The 23649-nt window shown below is 44.3% G+C and overlaps 1 protein-coding gene across 6 annotated transcripts in view; it reads right to left on the minus strand.

The window, feature by feature from the left end:
* The window catches only part of SETD5 (SET domain containing 5), a 65046-nt gene that overhangs the window by 23582 nt on the left and 17815 nt on the right, over positions 1-23649 (minus strand). For 2 of the 6 annotated variants that reach the window (XM_080350251.1, XM_080350252.1), the window contains exons 2-13: positions 15817-15991; positions 11917-12022; positions 10845-11047; positions 10466-10524; positions 9874-10061; positions 8782-8820; positions 6981-7223; positions 1996-2144; positions 1553-1670; positions 1016-1125; positions 484-730; positions 199-279 (exon numbers count right to left, since the gene is read on the minus strand). In XM_080350251.1, coding sequence (XP_080206377.1) covers positions 199-279; positions 484-730; positions 1016-1125; positions 1553-1670; positions 1996-2144; positions 6981-7223; positions 8782-8820; positions 9874-10061; positions 10466-10524; positions 10845-11047; positions 11917-12022; positions 15817-15887 — 1614 coding nt within the window. In that variant the 5' untranslated portion in view covers positions 15888-15991. Of the gene's footprint in view, positions 1-198; positions 280-483; positions 731-1015; positions 1126-1552; positions 1671-1995; positions 2145-6980; positions 7224-8781; positions 8821-9873; positions 10062-10465; positions 10525-10844; positions 11048-11916; positions 12393-15816; positions 15992-17812; positions 17825-23649 lie in introns of those variants that run through there. The other 4 variants (XM_080350253.1, XM_080350254.1, XM_080350250.1 and 1 more) reach the window with 4 other exon arrangements.

Raw genomic sequence — 23649 nt, forward strand, 5'->3', positions numbered from 1 at the left:
ATCTGTCCTACACCTTCTAATCTGCAGTACCTGAACACAAATCCTGTGATGTGGAGTCAACCTGGGTGGTTTTTTGGTTTACTGAAGAACACTGACAGTTGGAATTTGTGTTGAGACAAGTGAAATAATCAACTGGACCTGTTGGAATGAAGCAAGTCCTAAGGGGGATGATACCCAGAGACTGAGAAAGGTACTTGCCCGTCGGCCGTGGACCAAGGCTCCCTGCTCATCTACAGGTTCCTCTTTCTCCCCTTCTTGTTTCTCCTCCTTCTCTACCACCTGAAAGAGAAGCCCAGACTTAGTACGTCTAACAATATTTGGTACTGTTTTAAAGTTATCAAGATTCCTATGTTACTCTAAGGTGCTAAAGGTTTAAAAAACGCCTCCCGCAGTTACTGTTCCGAAGATCCCAGTGCTGTATTGGATCAAATTCTACACCACTGAACAATAAAAATATTGACAACAAAGTGTCAGGGGTTTTACCTCATTGTCACTGACTGCTGGAGGTCCCTCAGGAACTTCCTCCGTTTGTTGACTGCTGTTCTCATCCGATGCAATGCCCTGCTGTTCCATTTCTAGCTCCTTTCGACGGGCTTTTCGTCGGCGTGTTTCTGCCCCAATCAGTGTGCCTAAAACAGGTGGAGGTAGGTGTTCTGCAGCATTTGGGCTACGTTTCTGCACAGGGCAATTCCGGTTCCCCTTGTGACATGCACAGTCCACTTTATAGTTGCTGCTCCAAAACACAAACATAATTCGTGTCACTCTTCATTTCTCAACCCTCGTACAGAGACATTCAATGCATCTCCTACTAAACATCTCACCACGTGCCAAAGCAAGGACAGCAGGCTACCTTATGGCCTCTATTGGAGAATATGCCAGCAGAACTGGACAGAATAGCCGGAAAATGCATTTCAGTAGAAAACGGAGCAAAATGTAGAATGCGAGGAAAGGGCTGGAGGAAGATGTCCAGTCCAGGAGGGCAGTGGAGAGCTCCTGGGTGAGGTGAAGGACTCACCAGATGTTGTACTCATAGTCAAAGGCGATGGTAACCTCTGTGTCCTTGGCAATGGTGGCAACAGCATAGATACACAGGTGGATCATCCCATCAGCAATCACATGACGAACCTTGTTAAACAAAGTAGAGAGAAACTAACATCTCCACAAGTTGCACTCCTTACTTCCAAGAGGGAAGCCTTCTTCTGCAAAGTAGCTCTTATCTATTCCATGAATCATTATCCCAAATTTGCCACAGGGAAAAGCTTGCTTCATTGCTCTTGTCTCAACCTGTGCTTTTCCACTTACTACCACCTGCTTGCCCTATCATTCTGCAGCCAAAGGAAAGCCATAAAATAAACCTTCCCTTCCAAAGAAAAACCTCACATTCCCAAACATTCTCATCTTCCAAGCACAAACCATTAAGCAAGCAAGACATGCAGAGAATTTACTCCCTCTGCTGCATTTACGTTTGAATACTCATAAAAAGGGAATGCACTAAGCCTGTGTAAAACACGTAAAACATTGCGACTACGGTGATGGTGAAGAGAGAATTTACCTCTGCGTTTGGAGTGCAGGAACGCCTGATGAACCTGGCATCGTTACCAAAGGTGCGGGCATCAACGCACATTTCAACGCCATTGAACTTGGAGTAGAACAGCACAAAGGGATATGGCCTGGAGAAGCAACAGAATGTCTCAATCCCAAATTATCCAATTCCTACGGCACTTACAACAGGTATCCCTGACTCCATGGGAAGCAGCGCTTCCACCAGTGTTATCACTCTGGACACTTATGCATTTCTGTCATCACAGTTTAAAAGATCTAATTCAGAGGGTTTTAGCCCATAAGCAGAGCATCGAGCTGAGGTTGGATATTTGATTTCACATTTCTATGGACAGCACAGCTGACAGGGGCCCTGTCAACGTGCATTATCCCAAAGAGACATGAGTCCCTCAGCGCTGTGATGCTCTCATACTAATCACTTCATAGTACTCTTACTTTTTGAAGAAATGCCCATTGACCTCGAATTGCTGTCGTAACATAACCTTCCCTCGATACTCAATTATAAGGGTATCAAGTGCCAAGTCTCTTGCTGCCCTCAGGATCTTCCGGTGCTTCTGAACCCGAGTCACCCTTCCCAGCTGCAGCTGTAACAAAAACCAGAGCAAAATATGAGAATTTAAACCAAATGCCTCTAACTCATGAAGAACATTCTACCTACATGAAAAGTACTCTAATAGCAACACACAAACTCTGCCAGGTGAATATACTGTTTATTCTGTAACAGTTTAATAATGACCAATGACCTTGACAGTATTTATCAAAAGCAAAAAGTATTTTTTCCTTTCCTTCAGGAGGGAGTCTTACAAATCTATCAGACCAAGTATTTTGGTTTTGCAGCTAGGAGGCACAACCAGACCTGTCAGTTGCTGCTAACAGGGAACCGCTCTGCAATTATGGGCACTTACACAGACAGAATAACTCAAATCCTCCCTAAATTGTGGGTTATCACACATTCAGAGGAAAAAGCACAAGCTCTTCCCTCTGCAGAGGATGATATGTTCTAGCTAACAGGCCAAAGATTTAAGCCATCCATTTCCGACTCCATCCAGAAACTTCTCTTCATCTTCCCGCTCAACTAGCACTGTGGATTGTTTCCAAAACACATGAAGAAATACATTTTTAACTAAGTAGTGACAGTTTGCTGTATCTTTTTTGTGTTAAAGTCTACAGCTGTGTTACAATGGATTTTCACAACTATGTGTCTTGACAGTACGAAACCACAACATTCTTTAAGCACAGACTTCCAAACAAAACACATTCTGTGGACTAATGGAAGCGGTTATAAGCACTAGGGCATAGGAAGGACTTCTTCAATAAAAACAAAGAACTTTTCTTGCTTAACAGATTGAACCTCTCTGCAAGTAAAAATGCTGTGAAGATGGTTGTCTGCCCCACCAGGAGAGCTGTGTCTGCTCTGCCCTGCTCATAAGGAGCTGGTTTCGATACTTCTCCAGAGTGAACTGAGGCATAAGTGTTCTTACTTCAGTTATAATCACAGTCATCTATCTAAATTAGAAGTAAAACACAAGGTTTCGTTAAAAGCAAGATCCCAACTTTTCCTGATAAAAGCCTCTTTTTAGAAACAGCTACCTAGCAGTCTGCTCAAATGGGTAAAAATCACAGTACTTTAAGAAGGGGTTTGGTCTGGACAATGACAGAATGTGTAACATTCTGACCTTGTGAAAATGAAGTTAATGCGGCACTCGGCACTGGGAACCAAAGGAAACTCTCCGCGCTGATCACAGGTAAGTATTAAACCACAAACCTTTTTTTTGTAGCAATCTTTACATGCTTTGAATTAAACCTCTTTGGGAAGGACATGACACTCATTGCTTTCGTATCTTGAATCAGCCAGTGAAGTCAGATCTACCTGTTGACTTCTCTCGTTCAGGTCCAGAATAAAGATAGCTTTATAAAAATACTAATTTGAAACCTATGCAGATGGGAGCAATGCAGGAATCTACACAGATGGGAGTCTTGCTATTTCAGATCTCCTCTTAGAGGTACATGCAATGCTACTTTTATCACGTCTACAGGGTATATATCTCTTTTTCATACTGCTGTATCTGCTGGCAACTGGAAAAAACTTGCATGTGTGTATCGGAGACTCTAAAAACCTTGCAAGGCGTCGTTTGTCTCTTTGTATCTCAGGTCCTGATGGGAGCTCACAGAGGATTCCCCAACTCAACTGAACTGGCATAGAAGAAACACGTTATTCTCAGACTAAGAAGCCACACTGCTGGCCCTGATTTCTGATCAACAAATCCATGACGCAAGTGAACTGCAGAGCAAGACTGTGTACATTGCCGAGAGCAGCAGGAGCTTTCTGCTGCTAATATATTTTAAAATCATTGGATACACTTCGTACTATCCAGCTGTGGTAACAGAGATGGAATAAATGGGATTAGATTTGTTGGTGTGTGACAGGAGATAAGGAGAAAGTATCTGAAACTAGTAGATAAATTAAGACTGAGACATAAGCGTGTCTCTAGATGAATAATATTGTTTCTATGGTCCCACTTGTTTGCTGTTATAATCAATTTCTCATCAAAGCTGGCCCTACACAGGAAGGCTGGACCAGACGACCTTCAGTGATTCCTCTCTACCTAAATTATTCTACTCCATGAAATTCTCTTAGTATCTTTCAGAGATGTTAGTGTCTGCTGGGCTTCGCTCTCACCTTCGGCCCATGACTTGTATTATTGTGCACCTGATACTGGTGAAGAGCTTGGGGAACATGGGTGGGCTGAGGTGGGTGATGGGAGAAGACAGTCCACAAAGGAATCAGAAGCTCTGCATCTGTGACAATGAGCAAACAAGTTGGGTAAAACAGGAATGATCTCTCAGCTTTTCTGGCAAGACCTTAGTTCAGCCTGTTTTCGTTTTCTGATTTTAGAAATATGAAGAAGATTAGCTGCTGTGCTTTCATGCGTGAAAAGAAAAAATGATTTATTCTTGTCCTAGGCCAGGGATTGCTGACTGCTCATCAGACAGAACCGTTCTGATATGTTTGCAGAGCAACATCTGCATAATACTCAGTGGCTTTATTTTATAAAGGTCTTTTCACTCTGCACTTCAGAATGTGAAATCAATCAGGGGGTTGAGCTCAAGTCAGCAATTATCAGAGGTGACAAAGGGCAAATACTGACTCTGGGTTTGGTTTGGTAACAGCAGGCAGAGAAGTGATTCCCAGCTTTTAGTTTGTCAAGCATCTGGCAGTAGCCTGTACTAAGATGACTTCCAATGCTATTTTATTCAGTTGTTTTTATTATTTACTAGCTTCATATTTTCACAAGTTTCCCTCTGCATCATTAGGACAGTTGTAAAGGGGTTTATCTGAAACATTTAAATGATCAAAATCCCATATCCTGCATGGATAACTCCTTAATCCATCTTTCCTTAATCCTCCTGGCTTGGGGAAGCTGTTAGGTCACACTTTTGTCTTTCCTTTTTCTTTCCTTTTCAATTTTATTTTTTATTTTTTAAAAAGTATACAGAGATGACACTTGCACTATTGCTTACCCAAGTCAAACAACTCTCTCCATTGTGACAGCATGCAGGGTGTATAAAACATTTTCACTCTTTTCTACTCTCCGCAGCGTTTTCATGGCCAAACAGAGCACTGCTGACACCCAGCTTCTACACACAGCTCTCATCTGCATGTTGACACAACCTTCCTAATTTTTCTTCTACCTCAAAGTACCTATTTCCTTATCTCTGAGAAAAGGTAATTTTACATCCAGCCATGATACCTAGTTAGGAGACAAGTGATGCAAACCAAGAAGCCTTCTCAGTTTGTCTAATAAAGAAGAGACAAATGAGTAGAATGACAATATAAAGCACAGGATGAGAGAGCACACACTCCACATCTGGGCAGGAAAACCTCCTCGCAACACTCCACAGCCACCTGCTGAGCAAAATCAAGGACAGGAGGGGTGACCAGCACAGCCCGGGACGGCCACCTGGTCCTGCCTCAGTATCCAAAAGGAACTAGAACGCCACAAAGTCCCTTTATACTTTCCCAGCGTGTGGAATGATGGGTACCTACCTACAGCTTGTTTAGAACAACTGCAGCTCACTATGAGGCTTTCTATATTTTTGTTTCTTTAGGGTATATCGCATTTGGAGTCTTCCGAGTTGGAATGCTGGCCACTTTTCCCTGTGGGAAAACCTATGTCTGTACAGGGAAGGGAGAGGGCAAGAAAGCATGACAAGAACAAGCACATTTATGCACGATATCTTTTATAATCATCTGGTTTGCTGTACTCTATGAAGTTCATAAAAAGAAACATGTTTTATTACTTATTTCAGAACTTTTCCTTATTTGAAGGAGACAGAAAAGTTTATCTTTGGACCCAGAAAATATTAAGATTACTAGAGAAGCAGAACTTTTTCTTCTCTTTATTTCCTCAGCTGCTCTCTTTAGGAAAGCCACTCACCTAGCCAACCCCCACAGAAGTCTTATTATTGCAGAATTAGAGGCAAGAGTGGAAGGAAGTTGGGTTCAAAGTCCTCTTTCTGCACTCTCCCTTACTGGCAATATCTGTGCTCTGCCTGATGTGCTTCACCTATATGAAAGCAGAAGGAAAAGGTGGGAGGGATCAGGTGAACTTCACAGAGCGGTGAGTCAACTGATATAAACAAGAATGATTCAAGCACAAACACAGACCTGATATTCAGGTTTCTGACTCTGCTCCCCTTCTACAGAACAGGTGCCCCACATCTGGTTTGGAGTCCATCCTTCTCAGTTGCACCTACCTCTGTTCTCCTGGACAAGGAAGCCCTACAAAGCCTGAACTAAGTGGGAATGCTGCTCTCTGTCCAATAAAGCATGGACCAGATGAAACACTATCTGAGAAGAGTACCGCGGAGGACATACACCACACAAACACATCCTTTTTCTGCTTCTCCTTGTCTACATGCACTCCATAAAGCTGGTAAGACACCAATTATTGCACATCTTGGAACAGAGACGTTAGGGAGAGACAATTCCCTAAGATCAGCTGTAGTTGTGAAGTATTTGAAAGTTACCAAAGTCCAAATAGTCATACAAAATATTGAAATCATGTCGAAACATTTTTTAAGATTTTTTTCCATTTCTGGAAAGCTGGAAATGTCCCATCTCCAGCAAGTGATAGATCTGGTTTTGCCTCAAGCTGTTCAATTTAAGGTAAAACACCTGTGAACCATATCACACAACTGCACAAAATATCCCCAGCTTAGAAACACTGATTTGGCTGAATGTGGTTTTGAATCTATCCTGGTACTGGCATCTCTTCTGTTCCCTTTTATATCAAATCTACGCCTATTGGCCTGATATTACATGACCAGCTATGATATTGCTCCCTCGTGCCCACACCTGATGTCTAGAAACCAAAGGACCAGTCTCCGTACCCCACTTCTGTCCCAATGGTTCTTACCTGCATCTGGGACCCGATGACGGTATTATTGCAGGCCAGCTCTGTTTTGTTGATCGTGTCTAGCATCACAGTTTTGCCCACACAGTCTTTGTTAGAGTTTAGATGACGCTCCAACAAGTTCTGGACATCAGCACTGTACTGGTTCGTAAAGGCTTCTTCGTACTGATCCGTCCAGAGTCGTATTCGGTTCTCCCACCCTTCGGCTGTGTTTTCATCCAAGGCGTGTGCTTCAGAAGGGGAATTCTGCACCAAACAGCAAAGGGTGAGCAGCTAGCACACAACGAGGACAAAACTATCCACAGTTCTCTGAGCGTATGGATATGCTGCAAAAAAGGCAAATCTGTTCCAAGCTAGGAAAGCGTAATTTATGAGGACACTGTTTTCAGAACTTGCATCCACCGTAACGTTGCACAACAGCGACACTTAGAAATTTATGGAGAACTCTGTGCAGCACTAAGACCTCTTGAGAGTTGGCACTTGGCACTGTTATACACCAGAAAATTAAGCTAGCACATGGCCAGAAAAAGCTTTTTTAAGTCCCTTTGGAAAAATAATTACGTAGATCAAAAATCCAAATGCACACAACACACGAAGGCAAATAAATCTCATGTAGGCTTGTCCCATAGTCAACCTACTCATGCCCAACATAATGCTAGAAGCTGCTGATTGCACCGCTATCTTTGCCGTGATTGATCCTAAAATAATGCTGAACCCTCTAGCTAAATGGTCACCAAGGTTTCACAAAACTGAATGTAAGGCATAAGCTAGTACCCAGAAGGCTAAAACTGCACGTCCTAGGCAGTGTAAAGAAATGAGGACAAAAGCAGACTGCCCATTTATACCATCTTGTAAGGCAGGGAAAAGAAGAAACTGGTAGGAAAAACAAAACATTAAACTTAATTCTTTACTTGGCAACAGTTGAAGTAATTCAACAAACGATACTCCAGAGATCACTAACTTAAGTGACTTCATAAGGGACTGACACATAGGCGACACTGCAGTATTAGTGACAAGGACCACTGAAGAACCATCTTTCTTTTCATCATATATATATCAAAAGCATTAAGAGTTTCCATGTATTTTTACCCTTTCAGAGCACTTCCACACTAAGGAGACAGGTGTGTAGAGACAGACACACCACAGGGTTGTCCCGTTTCCTCTGAGCCACCTGTGAGAAGCCACTGTCAGCTACAGCACCAGAGGCAGATGGAACTGAGTGACCTTTAAGGCACCTCTTATGTTTCTAGGAGAACATTTAGGTCTAAGTGCAAATCTATTTTTTCTTTTTTTTTTTTTTTTGGTCAAATAAGCTTTCTATCAGATAGCCACACCTACCAGTATTGCAGAAGGTCACAGATAAACTTATCATCTCATCCATCCCTAGTAAGAGGATGTGGAAAGAAACAAGGCGACACTGCAAGGGACTCCTGACATTAAAGCTGTGCACTACTTTGATGGCCAAGCTTCATATAACTTTGATGCAATCAAATGATAACTGACCTCACAGAAGAGTGGCCACAACCAGTTCTACATCCCTCACATCAAACACCCTACTCCCAGATGTCATGAATCAGTCAGATCTCCTGGAACTGTATGACTTTACTGTACAGAAAGTTATTGGAAGTAAAAGCAATGTTCAATGGGCAATTCCCTTTTGAATAGGCCTGCTTGTGGTGCAGGGCAAGGCTTGAGATTACTAAGGTTGGTACCACAATCAGAAATTCACCAGGCAAACCAAAGACACAAAATACAAGGAGAAATCCCCCTCCCCGACACACTGAACATTCCCGGTTCTACTCACCTTCATCCTCAGAGACTTCCGGGAGCCCTCTCGAAAAGCCTATCCCCCAAACAAGGAGAAAAAACAAAACAAAACAAAGTATTATATATTTTTTCAGAATTGGTGTCCCAGAACCACACTAGATCTTACTCCAACAAACCAACCCGTAATGAAAGATGGCGAGAATTACAGGAAGACCTACACAAGCAGCGATGGACTTGTAAAAAAGACTCTGCAATGCAAATCCAGTGGAAACTGCTGAAAAGCTTGATGGTCAGGATTTCTGAACTAAAAAGCCTCGCCTCGTACTTAGTAAAAATCTCAACATCAAAATTATCCTGACTAACCCCACTTGCTTAGACAGAAGACAGGGCCAGCAACAGAATCAAGCTGGTTCACAACAACAACAACAAAAACCCACAAAACCCCTGAAGATCTCACTTGGCTCCTGCTCCCAGTCTTTTATTTAATCAGTCAGTGCCTACTAGAACTTCAAGGGAAATCTAACCTGGGGAAAACCACGGTAAAGCCAGCAGATGATGGGGAAGAACCAGCTGCTCACAGACTTGCATTCCAATATAAGCAATCCAAAATTACTTCAGTCCCCGAACACAAACAAGACGGTAAAGTCATCCCTCAACAAACGCTTATCACTACCTACATAGTTTTCCATACTATCTTTTTCCCTGAAGGACAGTACCAAGCAGCTCTGCAGCTCAGATTCCTTAACACAGCCTGGTAATAAATGCCATGCTCCCTTCACCTTTCATTCCATTCATAAACAGCCCCTTTGCCACAAAACATAGAGACTCCAAAAGCTATTTCCCCACATCCTAACAGAGCAGAAGGGAAAATATGTAATTGAATCCAAGTTCTGAGCATGAATGGGCAGTGTTGAGAAATAAGGGTGGAGTTCCAGCAAGGTAATTTTTAAACCAACAGCCACGTACTCTAGCAGGTCACAAATACAAGGCGTCACATTATTACACCAGAAAGAGCAACTCCTGACAGGACAAAAGTTTCTTGTCTGCTGCCAGCTCGTCAGCCTGCTCTCAACAATACTCCACACAGCATTTGGTAGGAACCAGAACAACCCTGTCTCACTCCACATACCTTGATCTTTTTGGCCTTTGGAGCAGTGCGAGCTTTTTCTGTACTTCTCTTCCTCTTCTTAGGTTTGCTTCTACGGACGCGGTTGACGGTCAGCGTGATGCTTGTAGGGGTGTGCTGCGTAGCTGTGTACAGCACCGTAGAGGGAGAAAGTTCTTCATCCCAGCTCTCGGTTGCACTGCTCTCCCCACCTGTAGAGAGGTGTGCTTCGTTAGCAACATCTTTATTGATCGAAGAGAGAACAGCTTACCCTTATGTCTATTTTCATCAAGACGACTTGATGACCCTGCATAGCTCTTTCCTGAGGAAACGATACCTTCCCTGTTTTCCCACCCAGCTGGGAACAGGTCTCCCAATCTTCTGCTATCTCACAGAATGGCACTGATGAACATTTCCCTTTTCTTTTCAAAAGATAGTCTAGTCTGATTTTCCCAAGAGCTAAGGTGAGGCAGGAGAGGACAAAATTCCAGTTGTTGGGAGTAAAGAACATTAGCGGGATCTGACCACAGTGAGATGATTACAGCAGCCAAAAGACAAAGGTCTTGTAGAAAGAAAGCAAAAGTCACCGCTATCAGAATCACACCCTCAAGCTCACCTGACACGTTGTCCTGCTTCCGACGGCGGAGCCTTATCACCTTCCCCCTGCTCATTCCTCTGCCAAAGGAGAATGCACAATTGAAGCTGGTTTGTAGGAGTAAAGTCACTTGAAATTCAACAGGATGTCACAAGATGCGTGCCCTCAGTGGGGCCCAGGATGATAAGAACATCAATTTAACAGCCTCATCTCCACTCCTGGTGCCACCAACACTTGTCAGGCTGACAACGCAAAGGAGGAGGGTCAATACTAGGTAAAGTACCGTAAAGAACGCTCCAGTTAGCAAAATGAAGTCCATCCCACAGCCCAAACGTGACACGGTTTGGTATGAGAAGTCAACACGAGGAGCAGTCCAGATCTGCACTGCACCAAAGCTTACCTGCACTTTTCACACTTGAGGAGGAAACCATCTTGGGAGACACTGCAGTGGCACCAGGCGGGAATGGATTCTCCTTCTGAGGAGCTCTCACTGTCCCCGGAGTTCTCCTCATCAGGCGAATGCAGGCCGTTCAGTTCTGCACGAGGTATAATGGTCTGGACAGGAGGCGGTGTTAGAGGAGGAGGGGCTCCATAATTATGATCCTGAAAACGAGTATTTGCAGTACTACTTTTAAGGTGAAATTATTATGCCTAGAAACTGAAGCCCCAAATCCACAATTCCCGGGTTATTGCTTAACAACTGGTGTAAAACAGCACTCTGAATCCCTCAATCTACCAAGAAAGTAAAGCGATAGCTCTGAAAGATGTGAATGGTTTTCTTCTGCACCAATGGATTAAATTCAAAACCTATGAAAACAACTAGGAGATTTCAACATTAACTGCTGTACTGCCAATAATGTGAGATGATATCAGGGGCCAAATGCTGGAACCAGTTGCCCAGAGACGTCGTGGGGTTTCTGTCTGCTGAGATATTCAAAACCCAACCTGATGTGGTCTTGGGCAACCTGCTCAAGCAGAGTTGGCTTGAGCAAGGGGGCTGGATTACGTGATCTCCAAAGGTCCCCTCCAACCTCAATAATTCTTAAATGTTCTGTTCATCCCCTAGTTTCAAGCCATGTTCCCCCTCTTCCTGACAGTTCCTTGTTTCGCATAGTTATAAGTTACCAATATGAAAATCTGCACAGCTGAAACAATATAAATAGTGGACAACAAACCAAATGGGGCATAAAGTTGCCACCAGGAAAATATTATATATTCATATACATATTCACACTTCATTCCATTAAAAATCTATCACCTAGAACACTAATAAAGCTTGCTACAGAGTATGCAAGACTTCACAAACAATAAACACACACATGCAAAGTGTATGACAGAACTCAGCTGTAACTCAGTGTTCCCTAATAAATAAGCCAAAACTCCTACAGCTTAACAGGCAAAGAACTACGGAACAAGGAGAAAATAATAAAGTAGACAGTAAAGAGCTGATTCACTGCAGAGAGAGTACTCACTGCGTAAGGCAGCCCGCGATAGCTGTGTTTCTGGGTGGCCCCATAGCCGTGGCTGGAGTACACATTCTTCTCACTGACAGCTGGACTAGCTTCCACAGACTCTGGGCTGCAGAAAGGGCCAGAAGTAAAACCCATCAATAGAACATCATTTTTTAATTTATTATTTTTTTTTTTTAGTGCCAGTATTTCACTGCTCTTTTCTATTCGACACATGAGCTCAAAATGAAGAAACTTCATGAAATCGAGGTGTTATTATGCGCTTCACCAGGCATCATGTGTGCAGAAGTTGTGCAGGATGAACCTGCTTTCAACAGCGGGAAGCAACTGAGCAAGGGCCACCCTGGATAACTCATTAAACTGGGTCTCAATCTGGGAAGTTACAAAGGTAATTAGCATGTAAGAAGCTCAGTTTCCTTATAGTTGAGGAAGTCGTGTCTAGTTCAGCATTCATGTCTGAACTCAGCCAGCCTGATCTCAAAGCCACTGAACAGAACTATCTCTGCAACCATTTATTTTCAACAGCAGTGAGGCAGCTTTCCTGCATCTGTGCTTGTTTCTCTCTCCCTCATACAACCGAGTCCAATGACCTGTGATAAAGCCTGCATGAAACCTGTAGCTACCCTGACAACAACGACCAGGAGCTGGAGATTCCCTCTTACGAAGAGGCAACAAAAATTTGTGACCTGGACAGTAAGCGGCCACAGACAAATGAGATTCACCCTGCGCTTTCTATGCAGCAACATGGTGTGTGCAGTGTGCTGAACAGGGAGTTCGCTGCTGAGGTACAATGCGCTTTTCCACCACACGGTGGTGAAAAAAAGCAGCTAAAAATGAAAGGTATATCCCTTAACAGAAAGCTGCAGAAACTCTACTCAGAGAAGGGAGAGCTGCAGTTCAATGCAGGGAATATTAGATAATGAGGCTACAGGCAGAATACCAGCCAGAAAACACAGTCTGTTAGAAACAGAAGATACGAGTCAGCTAACGTCTGCACAGATCAGAGGTAGGGCCCCTATCAGAATACGGCAGAATGTTACTGAATCGTGTCTGCAGATGAAATTTTCTTCAAAATTATAGCAAGCAGGAAATAAAAACACAGGAAAGGAGAACTTTACCTTGGACCTCTGCTGCTGTGGTGAGATCTCGCAGGATTCTCAGTGGATCCTACACTGTCAGCACGAATCGGGCAGTAATCGAAGGCCGTTGGACACGGTCACGCGTGGGGCTGTGTTAAGGCACCACCCAAGAACACTAACCCCACTGCCCTTTGGACTTGCCATTAGCTCTCAAATCTCTACTGCACTGAAGTTTGCCCCACCCTGGCACTAAACCTGATATATTCTCCAATGCACTAAAACCTTCTGAGCTTCTGGCTGATTCTGAAGTAAGGTGGATCTACCTTTGCAACGTAAAGGAGGAATAATTTATTGTACAAAGAACTGCAGAACATGGAAAACCTACTACACAAACCACACTTCTGTAGCTCACGATTTAGGCGCATCACATGATTAATTCAGTTCATTTTCAATGTAACTACAACCAGTTAAATAGTCAAAAGCAGGAGATACAAGATATGTCTGAGAGGATACACTACTTAAAAAAGGACACCATGTAGAGCTTGCCACATAACCCAGCCTTCCTGGATCTTTGCAACAGTCCTTTAGGCCTTCCAGATTGGTACGGAGTCAAATCCATTCAGGTTTAATCGTATTTGCAGAAACACTATTAGAAAGAAAAGAGCCTAAACAGTCTAAGCAGCAGATCCGTCCTCTGTCCAAGTCATCCACGTTCCTAACTCCAGTCAGTATGGAATACCAGCGATGCTGCCGCAAACATTAGCAATAAAACTTCAAGATTGTTGGTGCAACGGTGTCCAGGGGCAACAGCACTGGGGCCCGTGTTTCCTCAGCAGCACCCGCCACGGAGCTTCAACAACCTCCAACACGCAGCCGGACCCACACAGCAGAACTGCCCTGCAGCCTCCACGCCACCCTCAGACCAGCACAAACACGCTCCAGCGCTTTCAGCCCCCCTCAGCACCAGAGACCCGGGGAAGATGCCAAAGTTCAGTCTGAAAAGAGGGCCAGCTTGTTTTCCTTCTACCTTCCCACTGCCTCCGTGATGCACACCTTCGAAATCGACCCCTTGTGAGAGACAAGAAGCTCAGGTACCCCAGACTTCATGCATCAAACTAGTAGAATTCCAAAGGAGAAGCAGAGGACGGCCTTAACTTTGAACAGACTCGCGAAGGACACTTGAGCGCTAAGTGACTGCATCAGTGCGAAGCCTGAAGAATAAAGTCCTGGCATTCCCAATTTTCAGAAAACAGAGAAACCAATTCAGAAATCTTCAAAAGCCTTTTTTCAAAGCACTCCGGCCTAGCCTCAAGTTGGACGTACAAATTTCTTACAACAAGGGAAAAAGAAAATGATTTGTAGAAGGCTTACAGACAGTCTTTTTGATGTTTGAGTGTTAACAAGGGATATGTGTAGATATATCTGGCTCTCTACCGTGCTCAGCTCTGAAAGCAAAGTGCCTAATACATGAGTAACCTCTTCAGCACCCTTCCTCCTGTCATAAACAGTTTTAAATTCCTGCATGCTGAGTTTCTAAAGTGCTGGTGTGGGAGAGGCACGGTGACAAGCAATACTGAATGCTCAATCTTGAAAAGTGAAGAATCATATACCCACTGCAGATGAGTGACTTACTAGATTCTGATTCCCTGATCAAAAACAACATGTAAAAATATGGGCTTTAGGATGGAATGAATAATCACAAAGAAGAATGCCTACAATGGGGCCAGTGCCAAGACAGACAAATAGAGCATTAGCAGTCTCGCAGAGAGTGCGACTGTGTGGTCAAACTCCGTGCACAGTCAAATCAGAGCAAGATGGAAGGGAAAAACAACAGCCCACTGCTCTTACAACTCAAAATTAATAGAGTCTGCAGCAATATCTGCTCGACACTGATCAATCTGACAGGCAGGTATTTGCACAGTAGGTTCCTTTAAATAATACATGGGGGAATCTATCTCCAAAATGCCCTTTGTAAATTTTTGTAAAGAGATGCTACAGTCTGTTTCAAAGAAGGATGCAGGAAAAGCAGGAGGTATAAGCACACAGAAATAACTTGAGCCCTCCCTCTCGCCCCCGAGAAAAACATAGTACTCATCTGAGCTGACATCATTCTAACAAGGGTTTTAAGAAAACATCACAACGCAATATTTTCTGGATTTGAAATGTTCCTGACTCCTGCAGAAGCAGAATTTTTAAAAATCAATGGTAAGTCCCTCCCAGCAGGCCTCAGAGATAGGGATGTGGTGAGAACCCTGCAGAGGGTCCTGCGGCGGGACCCTGAAGGATTGAAGGATTGTCCTCCGAGATGTGCTGTCTGTGCTCAGGGGCACAAACAATATCAAGGTGTCTACACAGGCTGATGCTATCTCACATCCCTGGCCAAGCTCCAAAGGGGCCCACAAATCAGTCATGTAAGACTGGTAGAGTCTGAGCTAGCAGGCTCTGCTGAGAGGGAGGCTCAGACAGCGATCCCTCACATAACACAGCTTTTGGAAAAGGAGCTGGCTTGCACCTTGTCAAGCATGGGCATGGCAAGCGTACACTGCCCGCACTTGAGTATAGACTTACTAGCCAAGCCGATATAAAACCCATGGTTGAGCGCCTCATACGGCTGGAATTCTCCTCCTCCCTGTTTCCTGTGTCAAACTTACCCATTTCCACAAAACCGCGTTTGTTAAACACTCAGACTCTGTCTCCGCGTTCACCTCTCACACAGCCAGCGGACCAGCACCCTCTTTCTCCCAAGTGGCAAAAGATCCTGCAGCCCCGATTCCAGGGCCAGCCCTCCGACACCCTCCCTCCTCCTCCGTGGGGTAACACTCACTCCGATCCTGCAGCCATGTCGGAGTAGGACGTATCTGGTGTGGTGACTCCCAGAGGGATTGCAATGCTCATGACGCCCGTCGGGGATCACGGAGTCCAGAGGGCAGCGACTGGCCGCTCCGAGGGCGGAGAGGAGCCGCAGAGCCTCGGCCAACACGTCACGGACATGGGGAAACCTACCGGGGTAGAAACAAAGCATTGCATCTCCGTTACAGGATGAGGTCTCCCTCTAGATCCCCTGAGAAGGCTTGCACAGCAAAAGAAAAGCAGAAATAGATTTCCATCAGTGACACGCCGCATCATTTTTACTTCGTTTTCATATGTGGGGTCAAGGAGGAGGTAAATGGTGGTAGTTTGGTGGGTGTTTTGGTTTATTTTTTTAGAGTTTTAGATTGACATGCAATGAGCTGCTCTGCCATAAAGCTGACAACAGTTTCCCACCCCCCCCCCCCAACTAAACTTAGGACTAATTATCAGATAAGCAATCTATTAGCTCCTTCTGCATACAGGCAGCAGCTGTCATGTATCACCCGCAGCCCTTCATCAGCATTTCCTGACTCCTGCCCCAAACAAGTTGCAGGCAAAGCCCCATCTGGGAGGACAATGAGAATGAGCCGAGGTGGACTGAGCTGAGACATGAGACCTGCTTGTATTTGCATTCACTGGGCCCAGGTCATGGGCCAGCGAGACCCGCAGAGTGGCCACCAACAGCCGCCCCCCTCGGCAAGCAAGGCCCGTCCTGGATTCTGCAGCGATTACTCAGTCGGGTGAGCTGCGACTTTCCAGAAATGCCACAGCTGACACCTCCCCGCGGCAGAGCCACATCAGACGTTTCGGCGGCGGGGCCATTGGCGCAGGGAGCCGGGCGAGTCACAGCGGCATCACGGGGCGCAGCCGCCGGCCACGGCGGGGCCGCCGCGCAGCCCGGGCTCCTCCCTCCCCGCCGACTAAAGCGCCCGGTGAAATCGCCCATGAACACAAACTTCCATGGCTTGGGTGGCAGATGGAGGTAAAAGGGGATCAGCTCCTCGTTATGTAAATAACCTCGATAACACAGACGTTCATAAAGGAGCTATTATTCTACGCGGCTCTGAGGAAAACCCCCGCGACAGGCTGCGTTTCAGCACAGAGCAAAGGCAGCTCCAAAACCAAAGAAAAACAGCGATAATTTAGCCATCCTCTCCACAGACGAAACTGTAAGGGCAGCCTGAAATAACTCTGTGCAGCAGCGTGGATGGGCCGTCCTGCGCTCCCCAGCACCGCGGGCTCTGCCAGAAAAACCAGAGGGGCCAGGAGCCAAGTTTTCCTGTGGGTAGTGAATGTCTCACATTTGGGCACCATAGTCCAGCCATTGTTCAACAAATAAAAACCCCCAAAACACACACTCACTACCACAGCGAATGAAGGAAGAAAGAGAGAGTGAAAGAGTTTAAATGCCACACACTATATTGCCTTTTCCTGTCTTAAAAGGCCACTTCTTTTAGTACAAGGAAATATTTTCCTTCTTCAGTATACATCCCTAAGAGAAATCTTTCTGATAGTGACAGCCATACAGGCAATTACAGAAGTAGCACGTAAAGGTTTTTAAGTGGTCTGCGGCAATTCCCTGTTATGCCCCAAAGCAACGGTCTCGCAGGGAGGTGGGAGATGAAAAAGGAAACAGGCAGGACTCGGCTCACAAGCAGCTCAAACCCACGACAGCCCAGGTGTCCTTGAGGGTGTTGGTTTTTGAAAAATAAAAAGAAAAATAAAAAGACCTTTAGGAAGTGTCTCATTTATCCTTTCTCATGCTCGTGACATTGACGGCAGATGAGACGAACCACTGCTAAAATACAGCTACAAGCCACAGACAGTAATCCCTGCTTCAACCCAGAGTCATAGAAAACTGGCAAGAGGTTAAAAGAAACAGGATGGCTTTCTCAGTATCTGAAGCACCCTTTCCCCTTTAAGGGACACAGAAACCCTTATTGTCCTCCATAATATTTTTAAATACTTACTTAGACTCCCTCCTGCCCCCCATTGCCCTCCTGCTGTTGCTGTGCCCATAGGCAGCTGGCAGCAGCCTGAGATTTCATCAGGACAAATTCCAGCCTCCCGCCTGCTCGTGACTCAGCAGAACCAGAGGATTTCGGGTGGAACTTCTGGACTCGGCAGTCATAGGGTATCTGGTCAGTCCTGGGCTAAATGGACGAGTTTTCAGCCACTTCTCATAGGAAACCCTCTTTCCATCCATGCTGTACAAACACCAGTTCCAGTGCAACACTAACTCCCGGTTTTGGGAAAGAGATTACAAGAGAAACGTGAAATACCAAACAGAAAGGTTAGACAAGGCAAATTCCAGTTCAGTCGCTTTCATGTTGACCAACAATACTTGCCCAACCATCACCTGTGCTCAGATTTTGCTCTTTGTTGCTGCTGTTTCATGTGTACTTTCAACTCAGACAATTTAACGTTCAAAATGAACTGTTGAGGCCGATCTCGAGTGCTGCCCGAGACCACATCACCTTCGGGCTAGGTTACAGTTTGGTCTTCACAAAACGTGGCCTGGTAACACCCTGAACATCACCCTGCTCAGAAAACACTGGGGTTGAGATCAAAATGTCCACCCATCCAACTGGCTGGTTTCTGTATATAAAATCCACAAGCTCCTTCCTACCTCTTCTCGTCAAATATCCAGCTGTACGGGAGAAAAAAGCAGCATGAAGTTCTCACCAGTGCCACTAGAAGAAATTTTCTTAAAATCCGAAGTCTTACTTAATGAAAGTTTGATGAGCTTTGGACCACAGCACAAACCTATCTTCCTCATGATGCAATTTTTGAAATCAAAGAGATACAGGAATTTTGATGGTCTAGCAGGTAAATAACAGCTGGTTGTCAAAATGCAGGATTTAAAGATGTTTTTCCCCACATTTGGCATTTTCACTCCTTCCTCCTGACCAGTCTAAAGACACTTAGTCTTCCCCAACATCATTAAACCAGCCCAGATGAGCAACCATCTGCACAGTCACCCCAGTACTGGTGCCCCCATTCTCACGCGGTTCAGGTCACACCAAAGGACTCACCCACCTCCAGACCAAAACCTTACATGGTTGCCTTAGCTAAAATGTAAATATATGCAATTATTTCAGGTAACATCCTGTATTGACGGGAAGGACTGTAATAAATCTCAGCTGGTCAAGCGAAGGTGAGGCAACACCTGCTAGAACAGTGAATTTAATTTTTGAAGTTCTGTTTCTGATGCAAGAGCCGCAGCGCTGTGCTGGCTCCCATCCACAACCACTGCCCGCCCTGTCACTAAGAAAGCAGATGCAGAAAATTTACTGCTGGAAACTCTTTTCACTATTTGTGGTGTTAAAAGTCAATATTAACAGGGACAATCAAGCGCAGTCAGTCAAAGAGCTCGCTAGAGCTTCCTCCTTCCAGATGTGGTTGTTCCCATTTTCACCAGTGCCCTGGTCTCACAGACACCTCTGGGCACTCGTCGTCTGCAACACCTGGTGACGGACTGTACAAAATATCTGTGAGAGCTGCGAAAAATTCACCCCTGGGCAACAACCACAGGCACAGCCCCACAGACTGCAGGTGTTACCTAAATTCGGATGCCCAAACTCCATCAACATTTGGTGCTGTTATATTGTCTTGAGGGGGTGGAAGTTCTCCCCTTGTGCCCTCCCACCATCACAGGCTCAAGGGAAAAGCATTTACCAAGCTGGGGCGGGGGGAACAGAGAAATTCAGCCCATTTCTCTGCAGTGTCAATGCAGGTCTGTAGGTCTGTGCCTACAGAGGACTTTAATTATTTTAGCGTTGTGCATCCAGTGCCTCATGAACTGCTGGGAAGGTAATGCTGGTACGAAACACATCCTGGACAAACTGAGAGAAGCTTTTTCTGCTCATATACAACTTCAACACGTGTGCCAGGGCGGGAAGGATGAGCAAATCCCCTCTGCCTGCACTGACGATGGCCACTTCTCACATATATTTTGTTTGCAGAGGGCAAAACAAGTGCTTCCTGTACCACTCCCCACACCTCCCAACAACTCTAGTTATTGAATTCCCAGAACTGGATGAACACCTGAGACTTTTGACAACCCAGGACTGCCAGCATCCATATGATAACCACCATCCTTTCCTGTGTGCTCAGTGACAGGCCTGCAGGTCACCTATATAGGATGAGCTCCACATACAACAAGCTGCACATCTTTATGCTCCCAAACCATTACTAGTCACAAAATTCAAAGCATGTTTTCCTCCTGCATCTCACACAGTCATACACCAGAGCTGGTGGCAAACTGGAAACACCATCTGGGCCGTGCAGCCTTCCTTGGCATCCTCTCCATCAGCCTCATCTGGGACAGAGCCAGTAAATTCTGACCAGGTCACACTTAATGCTGTCATGTGCATCAGCAGCAAATCTCTCTGCAAGTGGAGCACTATAAAAAAACAATGCTAACAGGCTATGGATCCTATTCATTCATCTTTTCCCCTGGAAACTTCAGAATAGCCAAAATCTCCGGGGCATCTAAAGAACACATGAAATGCTTCAATAATCACACTGAAAATGTCCTGTCTCATCAGCTGGTGCCACCCGAGTCCAACCAAGCGCTGCTCGTTCTTCCCAGCACACCCACAAACCTCATATCAAGGGCAGAGCCCCACAGAAGGGCAAGTACCTTTAGTGCAAACAGAATCAGGTTCAGGGGTTTTGTGTTCCAAAAGTCTAGCTCAAAAACGCACCCAGTTCCCGGCATTTCAGATGCACTGTTCTGTAAGGACACCCACACAGGCAGAGTGGACAAATCCTTAAGTCATTTAGCCCCAACTTCTTCTGAAACATTCCTAAAAGTACTTGAATTGTGCCTCAGTCTACCAACACAAATGCTTACCTCTGCTCTGAAAACAAGCTGGGTTCACTAAGCAAAGAAACAACATGCCAGTTTTAAAAAATGAAATATTGACGTATTTGCCATTATCATTAGTGCCATATATCATCTGCTAGCAGACTGACAAAGCAAGTGAGTGATCCATCCATCCCATGGGGCCTGGGAGATTTCAGTTCTCGTCTACAACTGAAAGGATGAAATAACTGGCAACACAAGAATCCATCACTAGCTATGTATGCATAAGATGATAACCAAATTATTGACAAATATAGTGCAATGGTTAAAGATTTATCTTAGAGCTTTCTTAAGACTCTCTTCTGTTTTATACATAAGTGATTATATGCAAAAAGAAGTGCTTGTATGTATACATTCAGTTCACAGTTCACCTTGCTCTCTGGGATGTGGAGAATCATGATAAAGCACCAACAAGCCCTTAGAATAACAAAATTTCAAAATTAAGTGTGTTGAAAAGCAACAAACCAGCGAGACCTGATGCTCACCACACTGCACAAGACCTGGAGTCAAGGATCAGGGAAAGGCCAGAGGCTTTTAGGACATGGGTGATTTCCAACAGCTTCTGGTATCCACGGGCCTATGCATAGGTTGAGTTGTTCCATACAAGATATGAAATCATACTATAAATTCCCAGCTTAAAGTACTTGATGAAAGCACTAGAAACTACCTTAAGACATGTAATGTCTACAAATACAGCTACTCAGCTCAAGTCAGTGTGACAAAGCCATTCAGTGAGGGCTACATAGGCCACGTTTAAAACTGAGGCACCAAAAAATTCAACTGATTTTGATAAAATTTAAACAGCTGGAAACTTAAAATATTTTTATTAAATTTACTAAACCAGGTTTAAGCTATTTTAAGGCAATTTTTATCATGTCCATCCATGGGATTGGATTCCATCATTATATCTGACGAAGAAAACATCAATTTTAGTTTAACTCCTCTGCAAAGTACACCCTAAGGGGCCACAAAGGATGACAGTGAGCAGCTGAAAGAAATCAAACCAGCAGGCAGAGAAATTACAAAACGCATAGTCAAGTATTCTCAGCAACTGACCCAAGACTGAGGAGACAAACCTCAAAACTTGGCTGCTGCTTCATCCGTCAAGAAGTTACGCAAAACCTCTTTGTTTTGCAGATGAAAAAAAAAATCCTGTGTTTTTCTTTTGGAATCACTAAGGATTTCAGGTATTATGATAAGAAATAGAAGAAACGTTTAATAAGAGGTGAAGGGAGAGACTGTGCTTCCAGAAATACCTTCTACAGGACAATACAACCACGTTCTTTACAGTCCAACACACTCCGGAGACATCAGACAAGGGCTTGTCTGGACTTTCTTATAACATCTAATTCTCATCAATGGAACCTTACTGGAAAGTTTAATTCCTATCGATCTGAAATCGGTTGAAGACTCGTACATAAGGATAATCCTATAAACATGTCAAATTAGAAAGGAGAAGCAAACTACAGAGCAGCACTGATCTGTGTAGATCAAATTATTCTGAGGTCTTAAATGTTTGTGGAGAAGCGTCCGGCAGACACCAAGAAACTTTGCCTGCACCCCATGGTAACAACAAGGGATCCAGCTACATTTGCACAGTCTGCTGAGCAGGAAAGAGAGAGAGGTGATGTTTTAAAGGAATAACAACCTCAACATAAAGGGAAACGGACTATCCCAACCAAGGACTTCGTATCAAAGTCCTTTAAGGGCTGCAAACAGAGGGAATCTTCAAGAAACTTCACAAGACAATACTCTGAAAATCTAGCAACCTATATGAAATGCTAACACCTTAAAAATATTAGTCATCAAAATAAAACTTAAAGAATAATGGTCATAGTGGAGAAATCTAGAAAAATCCTACAGACTTGGAAGAATAATTCTTGGCTCCTTTCTATGCTAAGAGCATTGGTTTACATTGCCTCTGCATAACCAGCTGTTGTTGAAGATGACAAATTCTTCAAATAATTAATCATTTTAAATGATATTTTTGAAAAATGAAAAGAAGGCAACACCCTGAAAAAAATCTTCATTGTTGCAAATACTCTTTTCCATTCTTTCAAGAAAGATAAACAACAATATAAGAGAAACATAAGAATTACACATAAAACCCCACAGAAATGGTGACACAAAAATTACTGAAGTAAATGAAACAGGAAAGAAGAAAAAACACCTCTCTTTTCCTCCAGTTCTACGAACTTTTGATTTGGGAGAGTCGTAGGGCAAAGCTGTTCTGCAGCGAGGGGAACACATCCTAATTGCTATGCCAGTTCTATACTGAGAGTTTCTTGCTCTCTTTTCCCACGGGGTGAAGAACAGTCAAGCGTCTGTCTGTCGCAAAAATAAGAAAACGCAAACAAAAAGGTTCAGAACCGATATTTTGAGATAAAGGGCTGGACAACTACCCTCCAGTGCATCCAGCTGTGGCAGCTGATGTTACTGCTGTGATTGTCCCCTCTAAGCCTTTGCCCAAACAGCTGGCAGGAAGGAAACGGTGCCACGTCTCATCAAGTGCAGCTGATGCCAAGAAGACGGGACTAAAAGCAGAAGCAGGTAAAATACGTACTTCCTTTCAAATACAATTATAGGGGCAATAGATTTCTGCAGTCGGGCAAAGCAGACAAATAGGAATAGAAATACTGGAAATGCTGCTGCTCAGTCCGCTGCACCTTGTCCATAGAAATCCTGTTTTCAGATTCCATTTAATAGGCCTGCCTACACCAGAAAATGGCTATGGTTAAAATAAGACTGGAGATTCATTTTAATAATATAAACAATGTTGGTTCAATCCTAGCAGAACAGGGTGTTTCCTTGTTCTAAATTTTGTTGCTTGTGAATGCAATAGCATTCACATGAATGGTTTGTGCCTGTGTAACTATTAAACCTTGCTAAGCAGACAAATACTAAATTAAAAAGGTTGTCAGACAACCCCTCCCCAAA

This window comes from Nesoenas mayeri, assembly GCF_963082525.1.
Source record: "Nesoenas mayeri genome assembly, chromosome: 10".
NCBI classification, from domain to species: domain Eukaryota; kingdom Metazoa; phylum Chordata; class Aves; order Columbiformes; family Columbidae; genus Nesoenas; species Nesoenas mayeri.